Source organism: Schistocerca cancellata, chromosome 3 (genome assembly GCF_023864275.1).
Source record: "Schistocerca cancellata isolate TAMUIC-IGC-003103 chromosome 3, iqSchCanc2.1, whole genome shotgun sequence".
Classification (NCBI taxonomy): domain Eukaryota; kingdom Metazoa; phylum Arthropoda; class Insecta; order Orthoptera; family Acrididae; genus Schistocerca; species Schistocerca cancellata.
The window spans coordinates 602,009,626-602,036,539 of record NC_064628.1 but is presented as its reverse complement, the minus strand read 5'-3'; the positions used below and the strand labels follow the sequence as shown (position 1 = coordinate 602,036,539).

The 26,914-nt window shown below is 38.4% G+C and overlaps 1 protein-coding gene across 3 annotated transcripts in view; it reads right to left on the bottom strand.

Moving 5' to 3' along the window:
• Positions 1-1,575: 1,575 nt before the first annotated feature.
• LOC126175499 (venom carboxylesterase-6-like) overlaps positions 1,576-26,914 on the bottom strand; it is a 158,008-nt gene continuing 132,669 nt past the window's right edge. For all 3 annotated transcript variants that reach the window (XM_049922321.1, XM_049922323.1, XM_049922324.1), the window contains exons 8-10: positions 15,455-15,605; positions 15,247-15,367; positions 1,576-2,012 (exon numbers count right to left, since the gene is read on the bottom strand). In XM_049922321.1, coding sequence (XP_049778278.1) covers positions 1,823-2,012; positions 15,247-15,367; positions 15,455-15,605 — 462 coding nt within the window. In that variant the 3' untranslated portion in view covers positions 1,576-1,822. The remainder of the gene's footprint in view (positions 2,013-15,246; positions 15,368-15,454; positions 15,606-26,914) is intronic.

Below are 26,914 nucleotides of genomic sequence, written 5' to 3'. Positions count from 1 at the left end.
ATGTTTTGATTTAAATCTCTCTGAAGCTGCCGGGTAAGTTGAGAAGCTAGTTCCCTTCTTTTACATCCCTAACTCATAGGATATATACACCTTCTTTGTGCTGTCACAGGAGTATTTTACATTCTGGTTCCCAACTTTTACTCTACCATAATTTTGACACAAGACTACCAGTGTTGCGTGTAGATTTTTATTGACTCACGTGATGCAGGATCCAAAATGGGTTTGCTTATTGTCTTTTGAACCATGTTGCTTGTATCGTGAAAACAGGGAAAGCTTAAAAAACATTGGAAGACCATTAATTACAGCTATTTGTCTACCTTCTTCCAAAATTTGAACTGACTCACTCATATTTGATACACAGAATTGGTACACATAAACAAATAAATACATAAATATAAAAAGTATAAAAAATTTAAAAAATACAAAGAACTGTTTTTTGCATATAAAATCCAAATGAAGGTGGAATTTTGAAAGTTGTTTTCAATTTTATCATAAGAATACATTTTTTATTTATCTGATTCACTTTAAACCATTTCTGTGTATTCAATTCACATAAGAACAAATTTTACGTGCTACATTTAGCTTGACTTTAAACCATCGTATCTTGAAAATGGATAAAAAAGATTACTGGATTTAAAAAAATTTCACCTTGACTTTATCCATTTACCTACTCTCATGCAAAGTTTGAACTGATCTGTAGAAGTTTAAAATACAAAGGTGGTGTGCTTCAGAAGACCTCCCAGAAAAATGTCTCTTGGACATTTTTGCACTTAAAATCCGAATGGTGCACACACAATTAGACCATTAACTGGGCTATAATTTCAGCCCAATTAAAATCTTTTGCAAAATAAATCAATTGATTCACACAATTTGCCTGGGAGTCAACTCCCACACGGACAGGCAGGTCGGATCCAATCCAGAGGTTCGGTTTTCCCCTATACTGCTCTAGCCACTCAGTACAGGAAGTTGAGCCAGACAGGAACCCTACTAGTCAGCTGTGCTCTGCCTATTGTATTAGACGAACTGCATTTATTGCGTAAGTGACCTTGGCTTTCTACGTGTATTCCGGGTCGTATCCAATTTTATTAATTTTACTGTGCATCTTTTTATACAAACATGGCTTGGAAACAACAGTTACATGTACCTGAGGCAGATCTACCTGCGTTACGCCGCCAGGAGGATCCTTCAGACCAAAAGGATGGTGACACCGACATGGAGGAGTCGGTCTCAGAATCTGACGATGGAAGTTCTCTCAACAGTGATATAGAAGAAGATGTTTTCGACTGTGATTATGAGGGTAAGAAGTACAGGAGAGAAGAAGAAGGAATAGACAATAGAAATTTTGAGTTAGGTAGGGACGAGCAAACAATCTGGACTGACAAGCCTCTATCTTCAAAATATTCACGAACCACTTCTTCAAATGTGATTACTCACCTGCCTGGACCTAACGGGAAGGTGCGAGGGATTACAGACGCAGAAACATTATTTTCACTTTTTATCACTGATGAAATGATAGGGAAAATTATTAGTAATACTAATAACGAAATATAATGCACAAAGCTGAAGTACAGTGGCTCCAATAATTCATTTTTACATCCAACAGATGTAACTGAAATAAAAGCTTTTATTGGTCTCTTGTTTATGAGCAGAGGGAACACAGAGAAAATTAGTTTACTTTGCTGTATCACACACAGGCATATTGTTCATCCCTGGAGAATAAGTCTCACAAGTACAGACAGTGTGGAATATAAACAAAAATTTTGAGCTATGTGCTAACGTTAACTTTGTTCCAAAAGATGATATGCTGTCAAAGGCAGTTACATTACAACTCATCTCTGAATTTATACGAATGTGTATGCTGGCTTCTTAAAGGAAGAGATGCCCAGAATTGTGCACGTTCATGAAACAGTCCAAATGCAGCATGTGGTTCAAGACTTATATTCAAATATTCAACCTCATGGGATGCAACATTCTCCCATTCATCTCTGAACCTCTTTTGAGCATTTGGGTTCCTGGAATAAAATCACAACAAATAGTTTTATAATTAAACCTTTAAAATTGCATTTTAAATATTTAACATTGTTATATTTACAAATATTAAAATGCTTTAAAACAATGCATTGAAACAAACAGTCTTACGTATTTCATATTGCTGCTTATTATTTCCAGCTCAATCACAATATGTTACACTTAAAATATGCAATCCTTTTTCAAGTTAAGATTCTCTTACTAATGCAATTCAGAAAAAATACGTAAGTGATGTACACACAACCAAAAGAATAAAGACAAATACACACTGTCAAGCAGAGATATTGAACAGAGGACAGGCGCATCAATAATGTATTCTTTATGTGCCTTCAATACACGTTAAGTCATAGTCTTTACTTATTCAATTATACGATTTACACAAACTATTTCAGAATTAAATAATTTTGGAAAAATAGATGTACTAAAAGGAAAACCACCGAGTTCACGTTTTCATCGTGAACTGAAAACTTCTGGTCAGTGACTGTGCCTTTAACTCAATGCTTAATAATAATTAACACAACTATATATTTGAGAAGGCACTCATCAGATGAACTAACTTTAATTTAGATTTGTGTGGTTGGTGTTTCATGCACTTTACCTTACACCGTTATTGCAGTGTGTTATGTACTACAGTAATCCTAACCCAGCCAGAGAACTTGAGTTAAAAAACAAAATACAGAATCCATTTGGTGATTCTAAAGAACAAGCGTGATTTTAAGTTGCAAGTAATTTGAATTGAGGAAGGATTGTGGATTCCAAACACAACTTAGTGCTACCCAGTCTCAGTCTAATGATTTATCAGATTTCTACAAAACCATCTCTAATGATTTTATTTGAATCTTTAAAGCTTGTGGAATTTACAGGTGCCTCGTGTTGATATCACTGAGTACACACACACATTTGAAGACCCCTAATTTATTTAGCACCAGTGGCTTAGCACGAGATTTTGGTCATGTAGAAAAGTGATGACCCTGGATTTATATCTGAAATGAAACTGCATTATGAGAACTTTTAGAACATAAAGGCAGTTTATCTGTTCCACGCTATATGCTTTCACAGACCTCACTTGATTAAGCTTCATGGTTCAGTACGTTAAGTACCTCATTTTAAGAAACTAGTTTAGCTTTAGGTTCTTTTTACACTATTTCAGTACATGTCCAGTAGCACTATTCAAAATGACCTCTGTTGGTCATTAGATATTAAGGGTGATGAAGGCGACATTGTACGTTCTACCACGCAATTACATTAAGCCCGTCATACTAATTTGACCCTTTTCTGGTCAATAGTGCTTAGAATTTAATTTAGTAACTTTACGCGCTTATCCAAGCGTAGTCTTCAAATACTATCACTGACCCCAAGTAATTGAAACACGAGTTATTCATCGCCCATATTTTTAGCCTGTTTCTAGTCGTTGGTATTTTGTCTGTCCTGTGTGCATGCATTTTGACCATCTGTGGTTACACACACACACACACACACACACACACACACACACACACACACACACGGAGGGAGGGCATTTGTAAACAGGAAACACAACACAACCCATCATAATTTTAAAGGATGTTTCTGGTTACCATTCATTCATAGTTTCTCTGACACTACAGCACACAGTTACTATTCTCTGAAATTAGTCACACAAGTAACATCTATTACAAATTATCAGTTGCTTTTTGCAGTATGGTAAGCACTGACAATACAGATAAAGATGAATTAATATTTATTGTGCTTTCATACCGCATGTCTGCTGGTAGTAACTTTCTTTTTCTTCAAATTTCACAGTAATGTGGATTCGAATTAATGTTTTCAATTTAGCAATGATGAAACATGAAGAACGTGGTTCCCAGCCGAAACCACCTACTTCTCCTGAGGATGTACATATGTGACATTTGTTAGCTGATTTCCTTGACATTCATTTGAATGATATCGACATTTTGTTTGAAATTGTGGTTACATTACAAGATTTAGGAAATAACTGTGATGATTCCATGAATTGTGGTTCGGACATCATCAGCTGTGCCAGTAACAGTTCTGAAGAAGAATACTTTCAAGCCTAAAAGAAGCATATTGCAACAGCTTTTAGTGACAAAGAAAAGGCAGTGAAGTAATATTTAAACAAAGGACAGAACAAACACTTGAAGTTACGCACTGTGCAAAGGCATTTTCATTTCGTAAAATCGGGGAGTGAACTATACAAATGGAAGAATGAATTACATGAAGTAAGAAGTATGTGTCAAACGGAAACCCTAAACCATTTGAATGAAAAACTGTTCGAAAGACTTAGAACTGCTCGTGAGAGGCTGTGCACAGTTACTGATGGAGATCTAAAAGGCTGGGCCCTCTGAATTGCATCTGACATGATCATAGCTAATTTCCAGGCTTCATCAACCTAGCTACGCAGGTTCAAGAAATCATACAGAATAGGAAGTCGCAAAATTATCAAGTTCATGTCACGTAAACGTGTAGAGCAGCTGCCAGTAAGTCACTGATAGAGAAATTCATAGCTGAAGTAAAGACGAAACTTGCTGTTATCCCCAAAACTGCTGATTAGAACGCTGATCAGTCAGGTTTCATGAAAGAACTGTGTGCACACTGCACTTTATCATCTCAGGAAGAAAAAAAGACAGAATCGGTTGCCCAATCAATGAATGCAATGACACATTCATATACAATAATGCCAGTGATAAGTACGAGTGGTTTACTGTTTCCACAGCTGTATATCTGTTTTCAAGAACCAAAAGGCCAATTATGACGAAATATCAAAAATGGACTGTTAAGTTGCAAAAATCTTGCAACAACGTTTCAAAATCTGGAAAAATATAAAAGAATAATTTTCAACATTTTGTTTGAAACGTATTCCTACCAGATGTAGTAACTAACTCATTGGTTTTGTTGGATTCATGGTCTGGACATAACGATGCACCTGTTTTTGTTGAGGACAATGAAAAATCTGTAGATGTACTGTGGATTCCGCCTGGAACTACTAGTGCGATTCAACCTCTCGAGAAAGAATTTTTTCAACAGTGGAAAGTATTCTTCAGGAAATTACCCAACAACAATTTCCAATACCTCTCTCTCATGTCAAGTTTATCAGTGGAACAGTATTCTTAACCTCCAGTCCTTTGTGGATTACCAGTTTTCTTCGCCACACCTTACAAATTTGATCAAGTATGCCTGGCAAGCAGTGCAACATGCACAACAATGACCAGGACCATTTCTGACTCCATCCCAGTTCTGTTTAAATAAAACTAGTAGTTACTGTGAAGTGTCTGACTGCATCAATTTTTCCTTTTTCCGGTGTGCCTGTTGCAAGAAAAATGTTTGTTTTGTCATTCAATAGACACTATTCAATAGACACTTCGCATTTTTGCAATGACTACAGGGAATAAACAAAGAACTGCTTGAATGATAGTCAAATGTACAATACTCAAACATTACTATAAGGAATGGCCTACAGGAATTGTTATAAAATGTAGTACTGCAAGACACATTCATTTCTACAAATTACAAGTCCTCATTGATGGAAGTCATCTGTGACATCAAACATTTCCACGATTTTATTTTAGCCACTTTTATCAAAATTACATGTGCAAGAATTGAACTGGTGATATGAAGTTATTCAAAAAAATGTTTGTATAGTTTAAGCCAAGTTTTCACTGGAACTAACAAGCAAGAGCAAAAGAGAATTCTGTCTGGTTTACCAGATAGGCCTCTTGCAGGTCTTTCAACTGAAAGCCACTGCAGCTACTTACATGTCTCTAACCTTCCCCAGTTACCTAATCGGAAAATGGAGACCTGCAGTTTAATATGGCATCTGAATCACATGTCTCTCATGGCCACTCCAACAACTGTGAGAAGTGAATGCTCGGTTAAAAATCATAGTGAAAAAGTTGTGGTCTGGACAGGATTTGATCCTGCGCTCTCTGGATCACGATGCGGGCGCTTTGCCACTAAGCCACTATTGTTAAATAGAATATGGCCATCAGACCTTACATGTGTAGTGGAAACGCTAGCTGTGTCACCTCTTGAGATGATGCTTGACAACGGTAATTAGTGTTCTGTTTATAAATTTCCTATCAATGGTAATGAGATGCCAGGGAAAAATGGCAGCCAACATAGAAGGAAAATTTTGGACCAGTTCTAAGGAGAGATGGAGATGAAATTCCATGTGAAGCACATTACCTCCAGGCATGTCACGCTACCATGCAAATTGAGACACTTAAATTCTGCCTTCCCTGCACCATTTTGCGTACTCCGTCAAGAAGTGTGCACTCACGATGCAAAATAATCCTCACTGAAAAACAAAGTTTTGCATTGTGGCTCTAACAAGATAGAGTTGTATCCTGCATGCCGAATATTAGCTCCATAAACTAAAATCCAATAACAAAGTATTCATGTTCACTACCTCATGTTCTCTTCAGTTCCCTATAGTATAAACTATTCAACCCATATACAAGCGAATGGCAGTGAATTTTCTGCAAATACTCATTTGTACATGTTCGCTTCCATTCGCTCCATTGTAAACCACACTACAGGTGCTTAAAATTGATGTCTGTGAACTCCCGATAATTCCGCTATGCGGCACTGCACGAGTGATTCGCCGAGTCGCTTGCTACATGGGCAGGGCTATAAAAAACGCTGTTATAAGCTGTTCTATGCGTGGAAAAAAATGTGTAACTTCAACATTTTTTACAAAATACATGCAGTGCCTCTTAGCAGCTAAAATTTTGTTAGTGCATTTCTTTTGTTGCCTTCTTCCACTGTAAAAATTTCCCCTGAGAGACATTTAGGGATCACCAATTTGGTATTGGTGGCAAGTGTTGGTGGTAAAAATCATAGAGGGAGACCAAGAGATGAATGTAGTAAGCAGATTCAGAAGGATTTAGGTTGCAATAGTTACTGCTTGCACATGATAGAGATGGATGGAGAGCTGCATCAAACCAGTCTCTGTACTGAAGACCACACCAACAAACAACATGAGCTGGGGAAAGACAGACTCTTTCTATATAGGGAAGTTAATGATACATTTTGGAAAAAGGGCACCAGTAGCGAAGAAGGTAAAGCTGGAAGGTGGATGGAATAAATAGAAGAACTAGGCAAGGGAAATGAATTTTTGGACAGTGTTATAGAAAGGAAAGAGGGAGTAGACAAAGATGAAGTGGGTGATATGATACTGCAATAATCTTACAATGCACTGAAAGACCAAAGTCAAAACAAGGCCCCGAAGTAGACAACATTTCTTCAGAATTATTGAAATCCTTGGGAAAGCCAGACATGGAACACTATTCCACCCAGTGTGCAAAATATACACTGGCAAGCTGCAACTTTATGGCCATCTGCTGAACAGCATGTTGCTACATCTTTGGAACACAATACAGCAATGATTCTGCACTGCACATATCATATCAGGTGATTCTGTTGGCTAAGACACCAATTTCAGTTCATTATAATACTCTTCAAACCACTGTAGCACAATTCTGCCCTTGGACAAAGATATCATCACCTGGGAAGACATCAAGCATGAAAGGATGCTGGTGGTCACAAATAATGTTCAACTGTCAGTGTCTTTGACTACTACCACAGATTCCATGGAAGCTCAGATGAATGCCCCCATTAGTATAATACCGCCAACATTGGCCTGTATCTGTGGTGTGGTACATGTTTCAAGCAGCTCTTCACCTGGATGATGGCATATCCAGTCATGATCATTGACTAATATAACAAGAAACATTATTCATCTAATGAAACAACATGTTCTCATAGATCTACAGACCCGTCGCTATGATCCTGTTCCCACCACAATCATAACTGATGACATCACTGGGGCAACATGGGAACAAATACACATCAGCTGCAGAGCTCCATGTTCAACAATGACAACAAAACAGTGCGCTCTGAAAAACTTTTGCTCTGTTGTCAGATCTGCCACAACTGCTGCCTGTAGTACTGGAAAGAGTGGTCAAGTCTCTTAACTTCATGTGCTGCAATGAGGCATAGATGTCCAAAAACTTATAGCTACATCAAGGTTTAATCACCTTGCAAGCACTCTCCATAAATGCAAATAGCAGTAACACATGCATAGGTGACCAGTTTCACCATATCTAAGCTTCTCATTTCCACATGCCAGGTCACAAAATGCTACCCTTTATCAAAGTTGTTTAAGTCAGTGGATTTCTCCATTTATAGGAAATGGATGATCTTCGGAGGAATAGGAAACTGGCATGGACTAACCTCAAGCACAATCTGTTTGGATTCTGGACAAATGTAGGCACAATTGACGCAATACTGACCCTACAATTTACCTTAGAAAGCAAATGAAAGAAAGACACATCTATGTTTATAGCAACTGTAGACTTACAGAAAACTTGACAACACTGATTGGAATATGTTTGAAATTCAGAAGATAGCAGGTATGAAACACAGTCAGCGGTAGGTTATCTAAAACTTGTCTAGAAACAGACAGCAATTACATAAGTCTAAAGAAGTGAAAGGGAAGCAGTAGTTGAGAAGGATGTGAGACAGAGTTGTAGCCTCTCCCTATTGTTATTTTTTCTGCACACTGAGCAAGCAGTGAAGGAAACCAAGCAGAAAATTCGAAAGGGGATTGAAGTTGAGGAAGAACAAACACAAACCTTGAGACTTGCCAATGGTATTGTAATTGTGTCAGAGGCAGCTGAGGACTTCAACTGAATGAAATGGATAGTGTCTATGGAAGACATCACTAGATGAACATCAAATAAAGCAAAACAAGGGTAATGGAATGTAGTGTTATTAAATCAGGCAATGCTGAGGGGATTAGATTAGGAAACGAGAAATTCGAAACAGTAAATAAGTTTTGGTGTTTGGGCAGCAAAATAGCTGATTATGGCCAAATGCAGATAATATAATATAGACTGGCATTAGCAAGGAAGGCATTTTTGACAAACATATCTTTGTTAACACTGAACACAAATAAATGTTAGGAAGTCTTTTTTGAAGATATTTGTACTCAGTGTAACCAAGTACAGAAGTGAAATTTGGGCGATAAACAGTTTAGACAAGAAGAGAATAAAAGCTTTTGAAATGTGTTATTATGGAATAATGCTGAAGATAAGATGGGCAGACTGAATAACTAATGGGGAAGTACTGAATGAAATTGAGGAGAAAATAAATTTATGGCACAACCTGACTGACAGAAGGTATCTGTTGATAGACAAATCCTCGAATCCTGAGATCTCAAGGAATTGTCAATTTGGCAATGAAGGGTAGTGTTAGTGGTAAAAATTGTAGAGGGGGACCAAAGATTGAGTATCATAAGCAGGTTAAATTGGATTCAAGTTGCAGTAGTTAGATACAAAAGAAGAGATTTGAACAGGATAGAATAGCATCAAGACCTACAGCAAAGCAGTCTCTGGACTGAAGACTGCAATAATAGTACAACTCCAGGTCTGGGCATTTAGTATGCCTGACTGACACCCAGAGTCCCATGTTCGAGTCCCAGTACTGGAAAGAATTTTTCCACATAGGACTAATTTGAAAGCTGTGACCTCAGTCGAATGAGGAGATACTGATTTTTTTTTCCACACTCACACCACCTCTTATAGTCACTTTACCTTACAAACAAAAAAATACGAAATCTAATAGAACCATGAAAAATTGAGAGACAGCTAAAAATAAAACTGAGCCATAATAATAATAATAATAATAATAACAATAATAATAATAATAAACAAAATAATTTCTATTTTTTATTTCATGTGATTATTTACTACATGTATGCATCGAAGTAGATAAACTTCTTGGAAGTTGATACTGAATTTGGGAAGGGGGGGGGGGGGGGCAGTGTATATTAACACAAAATGAACTAACAAACTTCATAGTTCAACATCACACTCAAGTTAGGTTTTTAAAACAAATCATTGAGCCAGTAACAGTTCAACATCACACTCAAGTTAGGTTTTTAAAACAAATCATTGAGCCAGTAACATGCCAAATATATTCTACACACACACACACACACACACACACACACACACACACACACACACACACACACACAGACAGAGAGAGAGAGAGAGAGAGAGAGAGAGAGAGAGAGAGAGAGAGAGAGAGAGAGACAGAGAGAGAGAGAGAATAAGCCAGAACATTCTTATATACTTCAATGAATTTGTCAACTAAATTACTCATAGTTGTTGTACAGTGTTCACCGCAACTTCTATTGTGGGAGACAAGTCTCTGATACCGTTAGTGACCTCCTAGCAGAAAACAGTGTTACCACACAACTGTCATGCATTATATATTACAGAATCCTTTAGAAAGATCTCTATAGCTGGGAGATGGCATTTTTAAGAAATTGTACCACTGACAGTGGGCCATCTTACAAAAACAAGCTGTACTACACCACATACTATACCACACAAACTCATTTCCTACAGTTTGTGAAACATCAGAGGTATTCTGTGTGAAAGGCAATCTGAGCCAAGAAACACCTTTTAACAAGTGTGGCAGAATCAAATAAAATCTCAACAAGTAATATTTTACAAGCAGTTTACTGTATTTTAATATCCACATTTGCAATATTTCTGGATCCAGTTATTGTGTGGTCTTTGCAGGTTATGAATGGCAGGCACTATTACAGAAATTATGACATGTCTGAAGGCTGAGGGTAGTGCTATCTATAGGGTTCTAACATAATTCAGAGAGGTTTTCATGATGTTGATTTTGCCCTATCTTAAACTGTCTCATTTTAATTACTTTTTAATTTGCTGCTCATTCCAAAAATTTATATTTGATCAATTATATGTAATAAACAATGACAAGAAATAAAATCAATATGTTATTTTCACAGGAAAATAACTGTTTGCTCATTTTTTGCTTGCAGCCATTCTTTGGGAGTTTTAGTTCTTTTCCAATTTTTAAGGTAAAAAGCTGTAGATGCTTAGGCCAAATGTACTGTATCTCAAAACAAGACAGGATGAGCCTTGTAATGCTTGTAATGTTGCTATGCTTTCAGTAAAAAAAGATTAACAGAGGAGTGTAAGTAGTTGTCAATGCCTGTATATTCAATCAAATAACTGAGATACAAAGGAACCATCCAACAGGTCTAAAATAATTATCAGCTAAATTTGTTGGCGCCATAAGTGTGATTTAAGCACTAGCTATTGGCTAGTACCCTTAACACCAGAAATAAAGATACATACAATCTTTCTGTTCAAAGGCCAATCACACCAATTTAAAGTATTACTCTTCAGTTCCAAAATTTTGGTGTCAGTGTTCATATTTGTATCCAACTTAACATTGAGGCCTGATTTGATTAAGAAGTTTATAACGTAAGTAGATAATTTATTCACTGTACAAAATTCTTGGGAACAACAATACAACTTGCACAAAGTATTATTGCACTGATTCACAGCTGAAAGGATTACCATTAGTAAATTGGAAAAGTTTAAATTTTTACAGCATATCCATTCAGAGCCAGAGAGAATAAGGACCATAAAAGAATTTCCAGAACCACTGGATAAAGAACGGTTTACATCTTTGCTAGGTGTGATGGGTTTCACATGAAGTCTTAATACACTATTGTTTACATAAAGTAAATCTTGGCATATTTATCGTGAAGCAAAAATATATGGAGCTGGGATGGGCAGTACCAAGATGCACTGAAAGATTTATGAAAATTTAGAAAACTCAGGTATTTACAATACCTTCAACTTGGTTTTGATTTCAATCTGGTTACCTGTGTATCTTTATTAGTATTCTGGTGGGGAATGTTCTAAGGCAATACAAATAGTAACTATCATTGTTTTTATAGTATGATTCTAGGAATATTGAGTTAACACTTTGGGTCCTAATTTGTAACACAAACTTATGCTGAAACCCCTATCTCTAAATTAATGAAAACTTTGAACTTTCTTTCTTAAAGTGGCTGTGCGATATCTTACTCTTCAATTAACATACACTACCATGAAGTGATTTCCTTATGACATTGTTTTTGAAACGATTTGGTCAAGGGTACACCCACAGAATTTTTGAGCAGGTAACATGATTCTTTAAATAACTTACAGGAATGCAGCTGGGAAACATCACTGACAATCCCAACTACAGGCGAAACCTATTTCTGAGGTACAAATTAATTGAGATAACTGTATTGCAGCTTATAAATGATGTGTGTGGAGCTGTGCAGACCAGGACTGATGCACTCCCACCCAACAATGGTTTAAACTGTCATGCACTGTGATCTCTCATTTCATTTGTATTTTGAAAATGGTCATGTTTCACTCGTCAGTAATTAGGATTGTTGTTGATGTTACATAGCTACAGCCACCTAAGTTATCTGGCATTCAGCACACCTGGAGCAGTACCCTACAAATTCTGGCAAATGCAATTCCTTCTAAAATCGTAAAAAGGCTTTTGATATTACTGTAGAGCATAACTAATAATTGGAAGAAGATGGGAATTCATTATAATAGGAACATCAACAAAAGTAAAACACAGATAGTAGAGTGCAGTCTAACTGAACTGGATGATCCTGAGGGCATTCGATGAGGAAATGAGGTACTGAAAGGAGCAGGTGTAGTTTGATATTTTGGCAGCAAAATACCATATATATGTGAATGATCCACACCCTCAAATAACCCATGCATCCTAATTTTAAGCGAGGAAGGAAAAAGGAATACTGACTTTAATTTGTGGTTTAGTTACAAAAATTATTCCAACTCATTGATTCTTTTCATCATGGCTTTCATCACCACCACTAGCAGGAGAATCTTTATCATCACCTTCTTCCCACAGAACATCATCTTCATTTCCAACTGGTGAATTTGTGATACCACATTTTTTGAAGGATTTTTCCACTAATGTAGCAGTACGGAGTCCCATGCACATTTCACTCACTCACAAATCTGGGACAAATACAGCAACTGGATTTTTCCATCAGTGTGAACTTGTGGTTTCCATCGGCCACACACTGCGTACATCGCTTTTGAGGTACAGCTCTGAATGGCTGATTTATACACACATCTAGAGGTTGCAGGTCAGATGTTAGGCCTCCAGGGATGACGACTAAGTCAATTTTCCCTTTTTGCAACTTCTCTCGCACTTCCTCAGTTGTATGTCTGCGGAAGCTGTCCGGGACCACAATGTTACGTAAATTCAGTAATGCACCATGGCGACACTGATGAACATGTGCCACTCAGTCAACCACAAGGTCACTGTCCATCCACTCTTTTGGATTCACTCTCACTAATATGCCTTTTGCTGATATTTTCAGAATATTTTTCTTTTTAAATATCACGTAAAGTGGCAGCATTGGTCCATCACCAGTTACACACATCATCAAAGTACACCTTGGTTTCTCACTGCCGCCAGTGCACATCATGACGCAGGAATTCTCATTCCTGTTCTCGAAGTTGTTGAGTGCCATCTGAAAATAGACTGGCATTTGATCTGTGTTACCAATTTACGATAATGTACAGGAATATTTGCAGTGAAAATACATCACATAGCAACGAAAATTCGCTACTTTGTCCTCTTAATCACCTGTAACCCATTGAGCAGTGGCAGTTTTCCTCTAGAAGCTTAATCCATTTTGACTGAAAAACCTTGATAGCCAGCCCCAGCTTGTTTTGAAACATGGCACATTTCACTAGTTGCTGCACATATATATTGTCACTTCTCATCCACATACTCACAGAGCCTTTTTTTGCGGTCCAGATGCTTTGCTTTTTGACTGCTAAATGCCAGGCTATTATAGTTCATTTCCTGAAGCCACGTTTGGTTTTTTCACCTGGTGCGAATACAGCCATTGCTCACATCATACTTTCTTCGCACAGCATGGTTTCCAATGTACTCTTGCCTCTGCAATGACTTAAGTTTTTTTTTAGTTGTGTACAAGCAATAATGAGAACTTGTAGCAATAATTAATAAGTTAACATGTGGTTAACTCTTCATTTCTAATGTGCTGCTGACATTTCACCGACTGAGGCTGCAACAATGCTACTATTGGAGACATAGCAGTAACATACTAATTACAATTATCTGAATACTCCAGTTTATCATCTTTAAATTCAGGAAAAAGTATGTGTCGATTATTCATGTATTTATGGTAAGTGACGATGATAGAAGTTGAAGGGGATATAAAATGCAGGCCGACAACAGCAAGAAAGGCTTCTCTGAAATTGAGAATAATGTTAAGATCAAATACAAATGGAAGTATTTTTGTTGCATGAAGCCTTTTATGGAATGTCCTTTTACTGAAATAACAACAACAGCAGCAGCAGCAGCAGCAAGACCTATTAAAAATCGAGTACTGGTAAAAATTCTTGACTGCATCAGTAGATCCATCAACAGCCAAGCAACATAGTTCTTGCTTAATAGTTTCACTCCAAAAATCTTAAAAGCACACATATTGAGAGTTACGAACCAAATAGTGAAAGTGACATCAAATAAGAATAAACAAAAAATTAACACCAAACGCAACTGGATTCTGTTCAACATCTAAGATTAAATGGAGGTATGAATTTGAAGTGGAATACATTTGTTAAGTACCTAAAACATAAGTTCTGTAGTTAAATATTATCCAAAAAGGAATCACGAGGTACATTTGTGCTACACTTTCAATGGAATCACACCACCATGTGTTTAAAAACATAATGCTGTCTTTGAAGTTATCTATGCTTTTTACAAAACAAATCAGAATTACTGAAGAAGAGCAATCACTTATCATTCACATGGTACAAGGAAAAAAAATTATTCTTCCTACTTACTAATTAGGATTAAATGCTCCATTTCCCAATATATGCACAAAAATAGGCTTCAAACCAAAAGGAAGAACATTATTAACACAAAGCTAACTCCAATGTGAAAATGGTGCTAGTCAGTAAACTAATGTAAGAGTGTTACCACTCAGTGGAAGAGTTCATGAACAATCAACTGATAACTGAAGCAATATGTAACTTACCTGTAAGTCTTCCTGAGTAAACATAGTTGAATATTCACAGTAAATATATTAACAACACAATACTGCTGCTTCTCATTATCTATTGATTTATTTCATTGACATTTTATTCAACATTTCTGACTTGTTTCTTTTACTATAAAATGATTACAAGATGTATGAAAATTAAGATTTATTTGTTTGATAACAATTTAAAGTAAAAAAAAAAACAGAAATAATGTACATTACACAACTAATAATTAAAATAGCAGATTAGCAAGTTGTAGCCTCTTTGTTTTGCTTACCCAAAAGAAGCAAAATCAGTCCACAGATTTGTAATTATATCCACCATTTTATTGTCATTCTCATTTCTGTATCTGTTATCCATTGAGAATATATATTGAAGCTCATCACCATGACAAGCACCTGCAGAAACAAACATACATGACTGCATAGTCAGCCACTACAATGGAAAATGAAACAAGCCATCTGCACTCTCTAAAGAGTACTTACCAAAATCTAGTGAATCTTTTCCTGGGTGGCCACAAAAGCTTCTGGCTCCTCTATATGAGAAAACATAGTAGTAGATTGGTTCAGAATTAATGAGTGAGTGGAGTCTCACTGTTTCATCCACATTCCACAGAAATAATCCATCAGTGTAAATCTGTTAGGATCAGAAAAGCATATCTTCCCATAATACAAGGTTCAATCAATAGTAATGATTACTGACTACACATTAATTCTCATAGTTAAAATAAGTGTTAAAATTAAAATACTAGAAAATAAAAAATTTTTTGAAGTGACAATCTTGAAGCTATTATCAGTTATGCTCTATATTAATATCAATTAATATCAGGTGGAACTAAGTATTAAAATGCAATGTTAACACTTCTCATGTACATATATTTCTGTATTTTGGGTGTAAGGAAAGACTGTATGCATTGAACTGTAAAAGAAATGTGTGCTCTCACTCCAAGACTTGACAGCATTGAGGGGAAACTAATTATTGTAGAAAAAAGTTTCCTCAGAATAAGCTGGTATTAAAAATAATTCATAGAATGTTCGTGTGTTAGTAATGGTGTCATGAGCTAGCAGAGAAAATGGAGTGAACAGTTTGGTCAAGAAATGACCAATGTTTCAGTTTTAAGATGAAAACTGTATGTACAAAAATTTTCATATGTATTCACACCATTAGCACTGAAATGCTTTTAATGATCACACATTTTGAAATTAAAAAATAAATAAATAAAGTAAAATAAAAAGTTAAGGGAGGAAGATCAAGATGTAATATCTAGTCCATGATGGGTTCATCCTCAAACTATATGTTTCTTTGAATTCTTAAGGAGAATTAGTGAATATCAGTTTTTTGTTGGTGAACAAGTACAGCTGTTTGATAACAGCTTACATGTCCATCATGTTCTTATAGAGAAAAAGCCACGTAGCTACTGGCATCAAAGAATAAATTAATGATTCTAGGAAACTGCAGTCCTGAAAAGAGTTCAAGGATTGGGAGGGAACAACAAAGTGAGAATATGAATCTGAGTCAGTTCAGAAAGCATATGTGGATAGCCTAATACACTCCTGGAAATTGAAATAAGAACACCGTGAATTCATTGTCACAGGAAGGGGAAACTTTATTGACACATTCCTGGGGTCAGATACATCACATGATCACACTGACAGAACCACAGGCACATAGACACAGGCAACAGAGCATGCACAATGTCGGCACTAGTACAGTGTATATCCACCTTTCGCAGCAATGCAGGCTGCTATTCTCCCATGGAGACGATCGTAGAGATGCTGGATGTAGTCCTGTGGAACGGCTTGCCATGCCATTTCCACCTGGCGCCTCAGTTGGACCAGCGTTCGTGCTGGACGTGCAGACCGCGTAAGACGACGCTTCATCCAGTCCCAAACATGCTCAATGGGGGACAGATCCGGAGATCTTGCTGGCCAGGGTAGTTGACTTACACCTTCTAGAGCACGTTGGGTGGCACGGGATACATGCGGACGTGCATTGTCCTGTTGGAACAGCAAGTTCCCTTGCCGGTCTAGGAATGGTAGAACGATGGGTTCGATGACGGTTTGGATGTACCGTGCACTATTCAGTGTCCCCTCGACGATCACTATTGGTGTACGGCCAGTGTAGGAGATCGCTCCCCACACCATGATGCCGGGGGTTGGCCCTGTGTGCCTCGGTCGTATGCAGTCCTGATTGTGGCGCTCACCTGCACGGCGCCAAACACGCATACGACCATCATTGGCACCAAGGCAGAAGCGACTCTCATCACTGAAGACGACACGTCTCCATTCGTCCCTCCATTCACGCCTGTCGCGACACCACTGGAGGCGGGCTGCACGATGTTGGGGCGTGAGCGGAAGACGGCCTAACAGTGTGCGGGACCGTAGCCCAGCTTCATGGAGACGGTTGCGAATGGTCCTCGCCGATACCCCAGGAGCAACAGTGTCCCTAATTTGCTGGGAAGTGGCGGTGCGGTCCCCTACGGCACTGCGTAGGATCCTACGGTCTTGGCGTGCATCCGTGCGTCGCTGCGGTCCGGTCCCAGGTCGACGGGCACGTGCACCTTCCGCCGACCACTGGCGACAACATCGATGTACTGTGGAGACCTCACGCCCCACGTGTTGAGCAATTCGGCGGTACGTACAACCGGCCTCCCGCATGCCCACTATACGCCCTCGCTCAAAGTCCGTCAACTGCACATACGGTTCACGTCCACGCTGTCGCGGCATGCTACCAGTGTTAAAGACTGCGATGGAGCTCCGTATGCCACGGCAAACTGGCTGACACTGACGGCGGCGGTGCACAAATGCTGCGCAGCTAGCGCCATTCGACGGCCAACACCGCGGTTCCTGGTGTGTCCGCTGTGCCGTGCGTGTGATCATTGCTTGTACAGCCCTCTCGCAGTGTCCGGAGCAAGTATGGTGGGTCTGACACACCGGTGTCAATGTGTTCTTTTTTCCATTTCCAGGAGTGTAGTTGATGGGACTTATCAGAAGCAGAAAGATGATCTGAAAGTCTGTAAATACATCCCCATGTGCCTTGCTGACAAGTGGTTAAGATTCTGACGGCAAAACAGCTTCACTGATTGAAAAGCATTAAGCTTCACACAGTGTCACTTCAAAATCTTTTTCCATAATATTAACAGCACCTAAGGTTCAATAGATCAATAAGACTGAATATGATATTTTATGTTTACAATGGTAAGCTGTCGTATATGTGTTTTCATTTTGCTGTAAGCCTCGATAGAGTTTCTGACTTTGTGTATAGGACATTCAGATGTCTTGTGCATTCAGCTCTGGCTGCTTGTTAGCATATGAAAAGGATAGTTCTTGCTCACCATATAGCGGAGATGCTGAGTTGCACAAAGGCACAACAAAAAGACTGTTGGAAAGTTAGCTTTCGTCCAACAAGGCCTTTGCCAAAAGTAGACAACATACACACATGCGCGCACACACACATGCAAACACAACTAACACACACGTGGCCAGAGAGAGTCCCTGGCATCTTTTGGTAAGCCTTTGTGAAAAGAGCTATTAAAAAATTTATTGAAACTCTGTAAGAATGTACTACATTTATCTTCCAAATTAGGTTCACTATATAACTACAGTTGGTCTTTCAACAGTTGTGTAAATACACCAATTATGCCTTAAGCCCCATCAACAACAGTTGCAATAATAGCTTATACTCTAACAAGACATAAGTAAAAATACATGTTGCTGTGCAGGAACTTTGCAACATTCTTGTTGAGAAAATCATAAATGAAAGTTTTTGTAATGGTGTCGCATTTGCTTTTCCCTTTACTGTTTTTATTTTACTATTGCAGTTTTGGCATTTGTGCCGTTTTGAAGCATAATATTTTTTTTGGTCAAAACCTTGCAATTCAAAATGGCAAGTGTGCCAAAATTGCACAAATAAAACAAAAACAGTAACAGCTAAAAGCAAATATGATATTTTAAAAAAATATATAGAAACTGTTGACCCATATTACAACAAAATAAATTAAAGTAAATTACATAAAGAAGTTGGAATGTATGCTGTTCGATCTCTTCTGTAGAATTTGCTAAAATTAAAGCCATGGGACTGACAAGATTATAAGCTTTTTACCAAAAATTTAGCTTTATACTTATTGTTACACTGGTGTGTGTGTGTGTGTGTGTGTGTGTGTGTGTGTGTGTGTGTGTGTGTGTGTGTAGTGTAAGTAGAAACTAAAATTGTTTCAAGTTTGTTCAGGAAGGTCCTTAAGATACAACTAGGGGATTTGTGAATCTGTACTAATGAAAATCTATTATCAATCAATTCAAACAATGCAGCATAGTAGTCTTGAATTTCTATACCAACTCTTCAGTTGTCTTTTGATGGTGTTTATATGACTGAGTTAAATAGTAACATTCAAGGCAACAAGACAATATTGATACATTTACCAGAATTCCAAACATATATCATTACTGGTCTCAATTAACTGTAGTCTCAGCCCCTGGTTCAGGAACCCAATTAATGATGTTGGTGAGTATTAAGTGATGAGTATATTGGGCTATGGCATAAGGATGTAAACAATGTGACATGTAGGTTTGGGTCAGTCTGGGGAGCATGCACAATAGCTGAAGTGGTTAAGGTGACCCCCACGTGATAAGTAGGAAATCCAGGATCGAGTCTTGATGTGGCACAAATTTTCACATTACTAACAGACAGTACATCTACACCTAATACAGCTGATTTCAAAGAATTCGCAGTCAGTGAAAAAATTTTGAATTAATTCGAATTACATATTCTTACGTTCTTCACTGCTGGAATGGCTGCAACTTTTTCCTTTCTGATGATTCTGAATGAGACCAATTCAGGTGTTCTCAACTCAAAAAATTGATGTCAGAAGTTCAATGCAATGTATGCACCATGTAAAATCTCTTGACTCTACAAAAGGAAACAGCTCCCTACAAGCCTTATCTTAAACTACTACATCACAGTGCGGAAACTGTGAAACACTTAAAGCAGGGACACACACACACACACACACACACACACACACACACAATGTAAATCAAATTGTATGCATGTTCCTCCAGCATCTTCAAAATCTTGTGTATTTATCAAAAACTGCAAACATTTTAAAAGCTATAAAAAGTGGAAAAGGGGACTCTAAGACACATTCGATGCAGTGACATAGTAGGGTGTTTACATTAAAAGTCACTATATCTGCAACCAAATCTCAAGAGTATTTTGTATCAGATTTCTGCATCTGGAGTGTTTGTTCATGATTTAATATCCACGAGATATTTGTTGCAGTGTTCTAAAGAACAAACTGAAAGTGGTAACTTTTAGATATTTTAAAGATACGAGTAAGTCTGAATTTGCATCTGAGACATATAAGATTTCTTTTCAGGTAATGGCAGGAAATAACATCAGTATAAATTATTAAGTGTTTAATTTCACTGAGGGACTCAATATTTTATATAACAAGGCTTATAGATCACCTTACGACTACCAGAAATGCAGCACAAAGGAAATATAAATAGCACTCGACCTCCGACAACTGTCACACCTACAAGTAACTACACAACAGTCTGTGAGAAATTCAAAACTCCGGAATTTTCACTTGTTAGCTGAGGACTTTCACAGGTCTGCTGTCCTGTGGAAAAATCTATGGGGTTTAGGAATATGCCAAACCAAATCTACAGCCGAATGTCTAGTTCCTATTGAGGATCTGAGTAAGTATTATCCCATGCCAACATCCTTACTTGTCCAATGCATAAGGATGCTAACCATCAATTCCCTTAAGGACTCTGTTTCACACAAATGGGGGAAAAAAAATTCCAACAGTGTACAATGTTTAATAAAGTAAGGAAATCAATTGCATGATTCATTCAGCTGTCTTAAGACACAGTACTACAGAGAAAATGATCAAATTCATTGTTGATCCATCGCCCAAAATTACTTATGTCTTTGACTACTCTGACCTCCAGTATCTTACCAACAGCCTGGGACCAGGGACTTTTAGAGTCATTACTTCAAAAGGGATCTACCAAATAATCCACCAACTGTAAGCCCATTTGCATTTTAACAGCATTATCTTGGGCTTTAGAATGCATAGTTCATTATCAACTTACTAATTACTTAACTTCAAATAAAATCCCAGCACAATGACAACCATTATAAATGCAATGAACAAATTTAAACTAGCTAGATACTTACAAGAAGTGACTTTCTTGCTGACTGGAATTTTTCATTTCTTCAACACGAGTGTCTCAAACTTCAGCCCACTCTTCATTGATTCTAATTTGTGATCAGAGTGTATATCTGTTGCTGGGTACACTTTACAGTCCAATATCTAATTTCAGAACCTTTGATAATGATGTAATCCAGCTGGAATCTTCCTGTATCTCCAAGTGTTTTCCACATACCTCCCTACTTTGTGAACGGTACTTTCACTATTACTAACTGAAATTAATTGAAAAATTCAATTCGTCTTTCTTCTCCCCCACTCTTACTACCATATTCTCCAATAAATCTTTCTTCTATTCATTTCCATAGAGCATGTGTATCTGAACTAATGTTGTTTGTGCTGGTTTGGTGTCGATTTTGATGAGAACAACATTATCGCCGAGCTTTTCACAGTAACTCATTTTCTGCTCTACCTTCCCATTCATGACAAATCTTACTCCCATTACACAATTTTCTACTGTTGATGATACTACCCTATATTCATCTTACTAGAAATTCTTATCGCATTTCATTTCACTTCACCAACTCCTCCCCTGTCCCCCCCATATCTAGATTGAGCCTTTGCCTCTTACTTTTCAGATTTTCTAGCTTCCCTAAAATGTTCAAATTTCTGATATTCCACACACTGACTCACAGTATGTTTCTGTTACACGTTTCTGTGCTCCACACACTGATCCGCCTTAGGTGAGTGGTCGCCTAACCCGTATTTCACACATTAGCCTTTTGTCAGTTATTAGTGTTTTTCTCATGGTCATCTCCTCCTTGACAGCCCCTTCCAGAGATAAAAATGGAGGACTAATCCTGAATCTCTTGCAACTGAAAGATCATCATGACACTCTCTCAGTTACAGGCTACAGGTTGTGCAGAAACACACTGTGTGTCTTTAATGCAGTGGTTTTCATTGCCTTCTGCATCCTCATACCATTGATCATCGTGGGTCTTTACATCTTTTAGGGGCAGTTTCCAATCCGAAAGAAAGAAGTTGTCCTGAAACTCTTGTCTGGCCCTCTTTAACAAGGCCATTGGCAGAATGAGGATGATTCCTTATTCCAGTATCCTTCGGCCACCATTGCTGATTATTCTTATTCAAAATTTAAGCTGCAGCTGGGTCCACACTTGGTGTCCATGATGTTTCAATTACTAGCCAAAGATGCTACCTCTAGACCACTTAGACATCATTATATGATTACATTACAGAATTCTATCAACGAGAAGCTACACCTTGTAATAACCCCATGAGGGCATTTGTAATTATTTGGTTAAATACAAAAGTGGAGTGGCCTCCAGCTGCCATATTGATATTTTTCCTGAAACATTCATAAAAAATTGTCTCTACTTGTTTAGGAACAAATGAAGGCACTTTGCAAATGTACCTTTACTCCCTTGCCTTCATGTCATGGTATTGGCTGTAAGTAATTAACTGTACTCATGCTCAGCTGTTTGTTAACACTGTGTGTAGGTTGTGCACCAAGACAAACAGCTTTTATCATTCATAACAAATCAGCTTCCATAATCAATTTTTAAAGTTTTTCAAGTCTTAGGATCAGCAGAGATCGAAATCAGTCAGGATAGTTCCTGCTGTGAAGAATCCTACATCAAAGAGACAAGAGATAAAGGTTTAAATAATCTCTAGGAAAGGCCCATGCCATCATGAAGAATAAGAATCCAGCATCAGTCAGCTTCATTACAGCCCAATAACCCACAGATTTCAATGGGCCTTGGCAGACTGATATAGGACCAGATTCAGGTCATTAGCCCTTTGTTTTCAAAAAAGAAGATAATCATAATGTGTATTGTGTCATATTATCATTCATGAAGTCTCTTTCTGAACTTCATATTGACAATGTGTTATATAATATGAGTCATTAAAACATTCAAAACACAAATTTCTACTCCACGCATATTGAACAGAAGAGGCATAAGTACTTTTCTTTTGCCTAGAAGTCACAAGAAAAGAAAACTACATTATGTTCAAGGAAAAATATCTGTGTGTAATTAGTTAAGGGTAAGAGACTGCTAGAATGGTAATATGAAACCAAAAACATTATGATTATCTATAACTGCATACTGTAGTGTTCTTGTTTGTATTATTGTATTGTCCTGCACTTAATGCACAGGTAAAGTTAATCTTCAGTTTTATTAAATATTTTTAATTATTCACTCATAAAATAAAATAAAAATGTGTGTGTAGAAATCTGAACCCATGATGACCTTGCAATTATCATTCTACTCACACATCAACTCTCCAGTATAAAAGAGTAAAACATTCACACGACAACTGCTGATTTTTTTGAAAAAACCGACTTCATGACCTAAACTCTTAACGGACAGCTTCAGAGAAAACTACTTAAGTTCCTTGTTGTATCACTTTACCCAAAGAGGAACACTGTTCTGGAGTAATTTGCTGTGTTACATATTATCCTCATATATGGTTATAGTACTTGCTGCATTAACTGACAGTCTTTATGTGCTGAGTTGTCTCTGTCATTGCACTAATTGTCCTATAATAGCCAATGCCAGTATACGATTCGAGGACACACAGCTGCCACACTGCTTCGAGCCTGGCCAGTTTATTCATGTGCCATACTTCAATGTGTCAGAAGTGCACTGCATATCAGAAACTGCTAGCCAGCTAGCTGACTGCACATGGGGTGCACATAAGATTCTTTTCTTTTATTAGGTGAATCTCTATCCAGTCCAGATAATGATAGCTATAGGGCAGTGTGAGGAGTCAGTATAAGATCCAAATGAAAATTGAAAGCACTGAGATATTTGAGAAAAATATAAGCATATACAAAAAGAAAGGTTAACATTAAATGGAGGTGCTGAATTTGTGATGGTAAGCAAACTCAAATCCACCAAGATAGAAATTGAAACTACATGCAAAACTGTCCGAGCAAGACTCGGTATTGAGGGTGGGGATAAACACACAATCGGAGCCTTCTATCGACCACCACACTCGCCTCCAGATGTAACTGGAAACTTTATAGAAAACTCCAAGTTCACAAGTATGTAAGTTCCCCAATCAAACTGTCATTGTGGGATGCGGACTGTAATCAACCGACAATCAAGTGGAAAAATCTCATTACTTTTGAATACATTATGAGAGAGGCAGTGATCAATGTCTTACAAATATTTACTTTTAAAAACAGTCTTGATCATGATTTATTTATCAAGGTGAGCGGTTTTGACCACTACTGTGGTCATCTTCAGACCATTGAGTAGGAACCTCTTTCTGTTCGAGAATCATTACACACTAGTGATTCTCGAACAGAAAGAGGTTCCTACTCAATGATCTGAAGATGACCACAATAGTGGTCGAAACCGGTCACCCTGATCAATAAATCATGACCAAGACTGTTTTTAATAGTAAATATTTGGAAAAATTACAGTTTTGTAAGTGATGGACATGACAAAAACTCGTGTGGAACAATTCCTAAATGCTTTTTCTGAGAAATACCTGGACCAGATAGTTTGTAATTCCACTCATTATAGAAGTATATTGGATCTAATAGCAACAGACAGACTTGGCCTCTTTACTGCTGTCCACAAAGAAACTGGTATTAGTTACCACGACACAGGTGCAGCAACCACGACTGCCAAAGTAGAAAGGACCACCAACACAAGAAGAAAAATTTATACATTTCGTAAACTAGATAAAGAAGCAGTGGCAACATACCTCAATTAGGAACTTGAAACTTTTTTTCCTCTCGGAAAAGGACCACGCAGAGGAACTATGGCTCAAGTTTAATACAGTAGTTGACTATGTACTGGATAGATATGCACCTACGGTAGTAGAAGAGTTCATGATGGGAAGGACCGTCCATGATATACAAGCATTGTACAGAAACTTCTAAAGAAACAGACAACTGCAAAATACTTATAAAACAAAGCACAGGACTATAGACAGGGAGATGTTGAATGAAACGAGTTTGGCTATCAACGGTGCAGTGTTTGAAGCGTTCAACAAATATAGCAGATAATTAGCGCAGGATCTCTCGCAAAACCCAAAGAAATTCTGGTTGCACATAAAGATTGTTAAGGCTTTCGTGGCCCTTGTTGACAAACTGCCTATTGGCTTCTGTCTCGGGTTCTTCGGCCGACGTTCATCTAATGATTTTCCTGACATTTCTCCAGCACGAGTGGCTGGCATTGTCAAAGCTTCACCCTCCATTGCCGGTGGTGAAGTGGAGGCGAGCTCGTGGCCGCAGACTATATGTACCTGATGCGCCAACGTCCGAGGCCTTCTCCGCGGTCATTTCCGGTGCGGTTCTCCTCTTGCTGCCTGCGACGGTCGTTTGCTGCTGTACAGGAAGCCAGGATCCGTTTACCTTAAGGCTTTCCTCCTTCTTGTTGAAACTGTTCGCATGTTTTTGGATTTCTACAGCTTCTCTGAACAAGTGCGTGTGATAGTGCTTCTCTACAGCCAGAACTTCCGTGTCGGCAAATTTTATTATGTGGTCGGTCTCATTCAGTGCGTGCTCTGCCATGGCCGATTTCTCCACCTGCCCCAACCTGCAATGTCGGTTATGCTCTTTGATCGTGGTGTTAATTGATCGTCCAGTCATTCCGACAAACTTTTCCGCATGTGCATGGTATATGGTATATTCCCGACATTGCAAGTGGGTCTCTTTTCTCCTTCGCCAATCTAAGACACTCTTTGATCTTCCTTGTCGGTTTGAAAATCGTCTTTACGCCGTGTTTGCGCAATATACGGACGATTCTGTCCGTCACTCTGGGCATTTATGGCAGAAAGGCCGTACCCAACATTTCTTTTTCTGGTTCCTTACTTCGCCGAGTGTCTGGCTCTGTTACACTTCTAATGTAATTTGTGGAGTACCCATTGCTCCTCAGAACAGTTTCCAGGTGTTGCATTTCTCATTTGAGGTTTTGAGGCTCACATATTCATCCTGCTACATTACAAGTGTACTGATCATGCCTCTTTTCTGGCTCGTGTGGTGGTTTGACAGTTTGTGCAGGTATCGGTCCGTGTGTGTGTCGGTTTTCGATACATGCTGTGTCCCAGGTTTTCGCCGTCCCTTGTGACCAGCACATCTAGAAATGGCAGTTTCTTGTCCTTTTCTACTTCCATCGTAAATGTTATGTTGGCATGGAGGCTGTTCAAGTGTCTCAGGAATTCACCGAGCTGTTCTTCACCATGGCTCCACATCACGAAAGTATCATCGACGTACCTGTACCACACCTTAGATTTGCAAGTTGCCGAGTCCAGTGCCTGTGCTTCGAATTGTTCCATGAAGAAGTTGGCCACCACTGGACTGAGAGGACTACCCATGGCGACGCCTTCCAGCTGTTCGTAGAAATCGCCATTCCACGTGAAATAGCTCGTGGTGAGACGTGCATGGAAGAGTATTTTGATGTCTTGCGGGAACATGGAACCGATGTGCTCCAGAGCGTCACTGAGTGGCACTTTCGTAAATAACGAAACAGCTTCAAAACTGACCAGGATGCCGTTTGGCGCAAGTTTCAGTTTCTTCAGCTTCTCAATGAAATGTCCTGAGTCCTTAATGTATGTGTCGGTCTTCCCCACGTGTGGCTGGAGCAGAGAGGCCAAGTGTTTCGCCAGTCTATACATTGGTGAGCCAGGAGCGCTAACAATCGGTCTCAGTGGAACGTTGTTCTTATGGATCTTGGGTAATCCATACAGCCGAGGTGGTAGGGCTTCTGTGTTGCGCAGGTTTCTCTGTATGTCCACCGGCAGAGAAGAAGCCTTG